Below are 8,697 nucleotides of genomic sequence, written 5' to 3'. Positions count from 1 at the left end.
AACGGGGCACGAACCCGCGTCTCCTGCACCGGCAGGCGGACTCTCAAGCACTGCGCCACCAGGGAAGCCCACAACAACATTTTTTAAAGAAAAAGATAAACCCCAAATCTACCAACTGATCCACCAAATGCATTTCTCCCCATGTTCTCTTTGTCATTGTTCATGAGGATGCTTATTGCTGCAAATTCTAAAAATGCAAGTACAATTTCAATCACCTGCTTTCACTCAATCTTATAAATGTTTTTCACTATTGCAAATAGTTTCAAATGTCATCATTAAAATATCACTTAAAATGTGACTGCATAATATGTTTTTAAGTAAATGTACCGTAATTTATACGATTGTTGCCACCATTTGTTAGAGGTGTGTGCTGCTTTTAGTCTTCTGTCATATTAAATCATTTCCTCACAGTGACCATCTTTCAGCATAGAAGTCTAGAATCTGATGATTGAACTGGGGCAGATCCTTTGTTTGTGAGCTCTCCGGAAATTACAAAATAATTAAAGTGATTATTCTCAGAAGAAAAAATGTGGAAGAACTCATAGACTAGCCAGAATGATATGTAGCAGAATGATAGAGAGTAGAGAGTATTTTTCTTTATCTTTCTTAGAAAATAAAGAGCAAACTAAATGAGGAATACTGGGAGAAACAGGCGGATGTTCATTTCATCACTAGGGAAAACAACAATTTCATGGTTGGAGTAAGAGGAATAAAGCTCATAGAGCAGAATCCTGGAGATGTAGAGTCAGGCAGGGATATGGTGTCTTTTTTACCCTTCCCAACAGCTCTGGAAACTTAGAAATGTTGAAACTGGAAAAGGGAAGTCTTGACTAGAATAAAGGCTGGAAAACCTTTGACCCCAAGCAAGTATCCTCTGACAGGCTTTTTATACAAAGGGATCCAGGATTTTTCCATAAAGACAAGCATAAGGACAAAATAAGGACCAAACTAGGAATGATAGTGATGAAAGTGACTTAACTTTGCTGCCCACTTTTCTCCATCTAAACCAGTGATGGTCTCCCACCTTCCTTGGCCTGGATTACTGTTAGAAATTCTGAACTGGTTGCCCTGCCTTCTGCCTCTCCCCCACCAATCCATACTATGCGTTGCAGCAACCAGACCTCCTTTCATTGCACATGATCTGGCTCCTGTTACCTCTCCAGCTTGATTCCTACATCCCACACCCTGTCTCCCTACCTCCACCGTCACCATCACACACTGTACCCCAGCTATACCAGTTTTCTCAGTTCTTCAAATACACCATATCTTTCTTACCTTGAGCCTTCATACATGTTTCTCTCTCTGCTAGAAACACACCTTTATTCCCGCAGCTGATTTCTATTCACTCTTCAGGCCTCAGTTAATATGTTACTCTTTCACATTAAATGACTAAAACCTCGCTTAGTCATCAAGTCTGCGTGCTCTGATAACACATTATATGTCTTTCATTAAACACTTATCACTCACTGTATTATAATTGCCTGTTTCACTTGTATCACTATATCTAGGAGCTTCAAGAGTTCAAGGACCTGGGCTTTCCTGGTGGCGCAGTGGTTGAGAGTCCGCCTGCCGATGCAGGGGACGCGGGTTCGTGCCCTGGTCCGGGAAGATCCCACATTCCGTGGAGTGGCTGGGCCCGTGAGCCATGGCCGCTGGGCCTGCACGTCCGGAGCCTGTGTTCTGCAACAGGAGAGGCCACAGAGGTGAGAGGCCCGCGTACTGCAAAAAAAAAAAAAAGAGTGCAAGGAATTTTTTGTTGTTGTTGTTGTTGTACATGGGCCTCTCACTGTTGTGGCCTCTCCCGCTACAGAGCGCAGGCTCCGGACGTGCAGGCCCAGCGGCCATGGCCCATGGGCCCAGCCGCTCCGCGGCATGCGGGATCCTCCCGGACCGGGACACGAACCCAAATCCCCTGCATCAGCAGGCGGACCCCCAACCACTGTGCCACCAGGGAAGCTCTCATTTTTGTACTATATTATCTGGCCTACTTCCTGGCATAGGATAAGGATAAATATAATATGATCTACATTATTAAAGCTAGTAAACACAGTAATAATACTTTACCCTAATGTCTGAATTATGTTACTGAATATACTATTGTTTCCTGGGTACAATCTAGGTTACATTAATAGAAAACAAGGAATTATCATTAATTCGTGCTAAGAAGAGAAGTGACGAACTAGGGTTAAGCAACATTTGGTTCATTCAAGCAAATATGGAGTATTTTACAGGGACATTTAATATTGGGGTAAGTAATCAAGCAATTTCAATTTCTTTAATTAACTAAGTAAGAATAGTAATGTCTTAAAGTAAATAAAGGTGATAATTTTATTTTCTTTGCTAAACAAATTTATAACTTTTGTTTTCTACTGTCTGTAAAGCCTAGCCTATTAATGAATATTACTTCATTCACAGCATATCATCATTACATGGTAGAGATAATATTTGTTCCTCTACCAGACAAGAATTTTATTTTCTTCACTGCAGAATCTCCAGTGCCTAAAAAATTGTTTGACACATAGCAAGTACTTAAAAATAGTTACTAATTGAATGAATAAATGAATTCTAATGAAGGTGACTTCTCTTGGTTTATTTTACATTTTTAGAAGTTAATGAAAGAAGAGAAAAACAGAGAATATAATAGGACAATTAGCTTGTTAACAGCCTGTAAGTACTTGAGTTGCTTTTAGATAATACTTTCTTTAGCAAGGATTTAATATCTACGTGTATTTTAAGTTTCCAATAGACAGAAAGTATATTGGTGATGTTTCTGAAAACTTCAGATCAAATTGTTACTGTTTGATACTACTAAAAAGACCAAAGATAAAGTGATTCTGCCAGTTCACTTAAACCCAGGGTTGTATGCTCTGGTGGAATTTCATTAAGATGTTAACATTGCTGCTGCTCTTGTATCTGTTTTAAATAATTTTTTCTTATTTTTATAGGACTAAGTGCTCAATATAGAAAACTACATAATAATATAAAGAAGAATCACCAGTATTTCTGCTAGTGAGAGATAAATACTGTCAAAACCCTTTAGTCTTTATGTATTTATGCACACAAACAAATGCATGTTTACACATATGTTAACATTGTTGAGGTCATACTACATAGGTCATGCTTTACCTGAAATTGTCATAAATACTTTACTCATTAATCATATTTCTTTTTTATTGTTATTATGATGTAATTGTTACTATTATATATATCTTATGCATCACTGAAGATTTTTGATACCTTTGCCTAATCACTTTCTAGGTAGGTTGTGCTAATTTGCATTCCCAAGTGTATATGTTCATATAACATATACAGTGGGCTTGTCTAGGTGGAATTCTTGTCCAGTCTCAGAAGTTCAGACCTTTTGTAGTACTTATGACTTTTGTCCCATGAAATTCATTTCTTAAATACCAACTACTGCAAATTTGTGGGGTTTATTGTTATTTTTATAGCCTAAAAAGTATACAGTGTGTTTCCTTTGTAGATATAATATAGATTGGTTATCTCAAGCCAAGCTTATAGAAAGAGAAGTAAACTTTTAAGAAAACTGTTAATAAGGATATTCAGGAAAATAAAGACATCTGATACAGCAAATTCAAATTAAATATATAGTTATATGCTGCTTAAATTTTACATAAATGATGAGGTAGAGGATAAAGCTTCTCCCACAAAACAAGCTGTTAAACCAATGCCCATGTTTCCAGTACATCAGGCAGAATGTATAAGGTAGCAAGATATTGCTGCCTATTTACTCACCTCTCAAATCATAAAATTCCCGGCCTATCAGCCATACATCTCTTTACCCTTCTGTGGCTTAAAGGTGATAAATCATTCTGGCATAGTCTTGTAACTTTCAAGGTCATATAATTCACTAACACCAACTAACAATGTGTATGTCTTTTGGGAAGTGATATTTTTCCCAAGTATCATAGTAATGTATCCATAATGGGTTTTTTTTTCATAATTACTTTGTCAAGATATATGGAAAATGAATTAAAATTACTTGGAGGATTAAACCAAAATTAGATTTACTCTCAAGAATATAATTTGCGGGCTTCCCTGGTGGTGCAGTGGTTAAGAATCCACGTGCCAACTCGGGGGGCACAGGTTCGAGCCCCTGTCCGGGAAGATCCCACATTCCGTGGAGCAACTAAGCCCGTGCCACAACGACTGAGCCTGCGCTCTAGAGCCCAAGAGCCACAACTGCTGAGCCCGCATGCCGCAACTACTGAAGCTTGCACGCCTAGAGCCCGTGCTCTGCAAGGAGAAGCCACTGCAATGAGAAGCCTGCGCACGGCAATGAAGAGTAGCGCCACTCGCCACAACTAGAGAAAGCCCGTGCTCAGCAACGAAGACCCAACACAGCCAAAAATAAGTAAAATAAAATAAATAAATTTATTAAAAAAAAGAATATAATTTGCCTAGGATGATAATTGAAGTATTGTCACTAGATAAATCAAACTAAATGCACCAGTGGCTCTAACTCTTGTATTAAATAGATTCCAATGAAAATACTGTAACTAGAGAGGAAATCAGAATAACAGGTATCAGAAATGCAAGAAAACTCCATTAATTCACAATTTTGTGGTATTTCAAATAAGGGTTTAGTTGGCATTTATCTTTGCTTAGTAAATGCCTTTTTCTTCCACTGTTTTTCTTTAGACATAAAAGTTAATGATGTAAACAAGATTTTAAGGGGAGAATTTTAAAGTCTTTGAACCAACTGTCTTGCAGAACTTAAATCAATTATACATGAGAATTGAAATACTAATTATTATTATCTCCATTAATACAACAGCCTATATCAGGCAAAAATGAATAGATTTACTAACGTTGTTAAACTAGTGTGACTTGAAATAATGGAAGAGAACAAATCTAAATATTTTCAAGTCTTTAAACAAGGTCTTCCATCACCCCCAAAGGCTGTGCCTCCCCCATGTAACCAGAATCAATGAGGTAATACAGTGTTTGTTCCAAAGAGCATTTTGTAGTTTTTGATTTACGTTGTGCTTACTTGAGAAATATATTTCTTTATATGCCCAATAAGCTTATAAATAACATTCAAAGTCTCTAGTAACCAGATGCATTTCAACTTGAACAACAATGATATTCCGTTCTTGCTCTTAACATTTGCAAAGATTTTTAAAATATTATTACTGTAAGGCTTTTAAAATATTATTGACTGTAAGGCTTCAGTGAAGGGGGCCTAATCATATGGGAGCTTTGAAATTTTTCACTTACATGATATTTGTAATTATTTGTTAATGACATGAAGTGTTAGTTACAATGGTAAACAGAGAAATTTATATAAACGTAATGGTTAAGAGTATGCATTTTAACATTGAATTTAACTTGTGCTAAAGTCTCAGCTTGGCCACTTACTAGTTGTATGGCTTCATCCTCAATCCTCAGTTTTTTCATCTATGATATGGACATAACATATCTGGCTCATGGGATGTTGATACAGTGTGCATGAACCACTTAGCAAGTAGCCTAGCATTTAGGAAGTACTCAAAAAATTGGTCCTCTTTTTACTCCGTGCAGTGTGATCTCAGCCATGTGAAAACTGCTTAAAAAGGATGAGAGGAAATTATGCTAATATGTATTTTTTTTAAGGTGGCTATCTTACATACTATGTAATAATATTTTTCTTTATTCAAAATTTTCAAAATATTCCATCTTTAACATGTTACCATTTTTATATTCAAATCATGTCAGCCATAAAAATAGAAGAAATAAATATATGTGTTTAATATGTTATAGATAGATACCTAGCTTATTTAGCCAAGAAAGGCTAATAGGACCCTAAGGATTACTATAAGATATCTAAAAGAATTCTGAACATATAAGATACGTAAGATACATATATAATTATATATGTATATATAATTTCTTTTAAAACAAGTATTTGATTATCATAGAAATACCTTTTGATTTTGTTTTTAAATACAAAACTCTTTTCAAAATTGAGAAACAGAAGGATTTTTCTCCTTCCAGTTTGAATGTATGCAGCTGTATGACCCTGAATTGAGTATGTGTTATGGACTGAAAGTTTGTGCCCCACCTCCACCACCAAAAAATTCATGTGTTGAATTCCTTAACCCCTCATGTGATGGTATTAGAAGGTGGGACCTTTGGGAGGTAATTGGGTCATGAGGGTGGTGCTCTCTGAGTGGAATTAGTGCCCTTATAAGAAAAGAGCTTGTGCCCCCTCTTAGCTCTCCACCATGTGATGATACAGTGAGAAGACAGCCATCTACAAACCAGGAGGGGGGTCCTCACTAGACATCAGATCTGCCAGCACCGTGATCTTGGACTTCCCAGCCTCCAGAACTAAGAAAAATGTTTGCTGTTTAAACCACCAAGTTTATGATAGTTTTTTAAGAGCAGCTCAAACTAAAACAGTATATATCAATTATCATACCCTTAAAGGGCAACTTAGAAAAGATTGCTTTAAAAGTGGACTTTTTAAGGCTATTTTTTTAAGAAGTCTATTATCACCTTCTTGTCTAGTGCAATATAAATAATCTTCCTTATTGTGAAAACTTACTTTATAAGATTTTACTTTTTAAGACCAAATTTATTATGTGTAGTAATACCTATGCTCTCAAACAGTATAACAAAAACCTTGTTGTCAAACAGTATTACGGAAAGGGCCATGACTATGGAAAAACACACTTTGCATTGAGAAACAAAAACTGTGTCAGTGCTGAACGGCTTGCCCACCGAAATGTTTTAGTTGGGTAATTTCAATAGTAACATAGAGTCATCTCAAACAGGTGATAAGGTATTGATTTCTAACAGTATTGGTGAATATTTTCTATTTATCAATATATATCAAAATCTCTAAACAGTTATTTTTGAGTTATCTTTATTTACTTTTTTTTTAACCAAAACAATTTTTAATATGATTGTTTATGATTCGTCAGTGCTGAGTGCTTAATTACAAGCTCATTCCTAGTTATGTATGTTAGTATACAATTAGAAGAAGCACATACAATTATAGAATGTAATTCAGTAACACTTTTGATGAATGATTTATGTAATCCTTGTTTTAAAGGGAAAGGAACTTGAGAAATTATATATTCTGCAAACACAATTTTTAAAAAATCATTAAGGCAATAAAGGACTTTCCAGGTGAAGGTGGCAGATAGATAGAGGTATTGCAACCCCCTTCTCCCCAAGAGAGATCAGACCCCCAAATAACAAAGAGAACAAGAACCAGAAAAATCATATTCCTTAATGAAACAACGTTCAAGATTCTATAACTTGAACTACAATATTTGAAGATAGAAAGCAGACTAAAGAAAAATTAGTGAGTAGAGAAGAGGAAAATCAAACTTAAACGCATGGGGAGAGGGAGGGTCAAGAGGGCTATCAGGAAGCAAGTTACTTTGCTCTCACAGAATCCCAGAAAATTTCAGGAATTCAGGATACCAGAAACCACAGAGGAAGGGTATAAGAAGGGGCTGGAATCATGTTTAATTAAAAATTTTATTTAGAGACCCAGATTCCCACCACCATCTTGTGTAGGCAAGTAACTATTTCCCCCAACTCCTGCAAGAGACTGGAATTTTATTCTATGAGAAAAGTGTAATAGAGACTCCAAGTATAGGGAGAGAAGGGCGAGAATGATGTGACACCAAAAATAAGAACTAAGTGCCCTTAATTCCTGAATTCCTTCAGAATCTAGAATCATCTCCTCAATCAGAGATTAAAAGAGCCTCCTTTACAGAATCAGAACTATCCCCAGAGAAAATACTATAGCTGTAATTAAAAAAAAAAACCAAAAAAAACACCCAGCTGGCCACCTGGTTACCCAATCACTAAGGAAGCCCATCTTCAAGCCTTTCATTCAGACTTCTGATCAACTTTTTAATGATTCACTCTTATGTGAACTGACAGCCAAGGAATATCAAAACGTGGAAAACTTCCAAAATAGAAAACTTCCAAAATAGAAGCCCACCTTCAAGCCTTTCATTCAGACTTCCAATCAACTTTTTAGTGATTCACTCTTACATGAACTGACAGCCAAGGAATAACAAAACGTGGAAAACTTCCAAAATAGAAGAGAACAAAGCAACAAACACAACGAAAGGAGAGATCAGAAAAGATATTGCATTAATGAAACAGGGATAGAATGAAAAAGAAAAACTATCAGAGAACAAGAACCATCAGAGAACAAGAAAGAACTTCTAAACACATGTTAGCCAAAATAAAAAGCAAGGAAAAAATCTAAAAGATGAAGTGTAGGACATCATCTGCAAAAAACAGGACAAAAAAAAAAAAAAGACATAGAGATAGGAGCTGATAGAAGCTTTTTTTTTTTTTTTTTCGAATAGAGATTTAGTCCATGAATCCAATACCTCAGTATTCTCAATAATAGGAGAACCAGAAAGAGAAAACAGCTAAAATGGTGGGGAGGAAAATATCAAAGAACTAATATAAGAAAATGTGTCAGGATGTGTTTCTCTTGACTGAAAAAGCCTGCTGAAAAAGTGACCTAGGGGCTTCCCTGGGGGTGCAGTGGTTGAGAGTCTGCCTGCCGATGCAGGGGAGGTGGGTTCGTGCCCCGGTCCGGGAACATCCCACATGCAGCGGAGTGGCTAGGCCCGTGAGCCATGGCCGCTGAGCCTGCGCGTCTGGAGCCTGTGCTCCGCAGCAGGAGAGGCCACAACAGTGAGAGGCCAGCGTACCGCA

The 8,697-nt window shown here is 36.7% G+C and overlaps 1 protein-coding gene across 2 annotated transcripts in view; it reads left to right on the top strand.

Annotated features, from left to right (window-relative positions):
* GSTCD (glutathione S-transferase C-terminal domain containing) overlaps positions 1–8,697 on the top strand; it is a 133,547-nt gene that overhangs the window by 104,635 nt on the left and 20,215 nt on the right. For both annotated transcript variants that reach the window (XM_007452160.1, XM_007452161.1), the window contains one exon: positions 2,120–2,248. In XM_007452160.1, the coding sequence (XP_007452222.1) occupies positions 2,120–2,248 (129 nt within the window). The remainder of the gene's footprint in view (positions 1–2,119; positions 2,249–8,697) is intronic.

Source organism: Lipotes vexillifer, unplaced genomic scaffold, assembly GCF_000442215.2.
Source record: "Lipotes vexillifer unplaced genomic scaffold, Lipotes_vexillifer_v1.1 scaffold22, whole genome shotgun sequence".
Lineage (NCBI taxonomy): Eukaryota > Metazoa > Chordata > Mammalia > Artiodactyla > Lipotidae > Lipotes > Lipotes vexillifer.
Note: the sequence above shows the minus strand (reverse complement) of the source record. Positions and strands in the feature narration are given on the sequence as shown.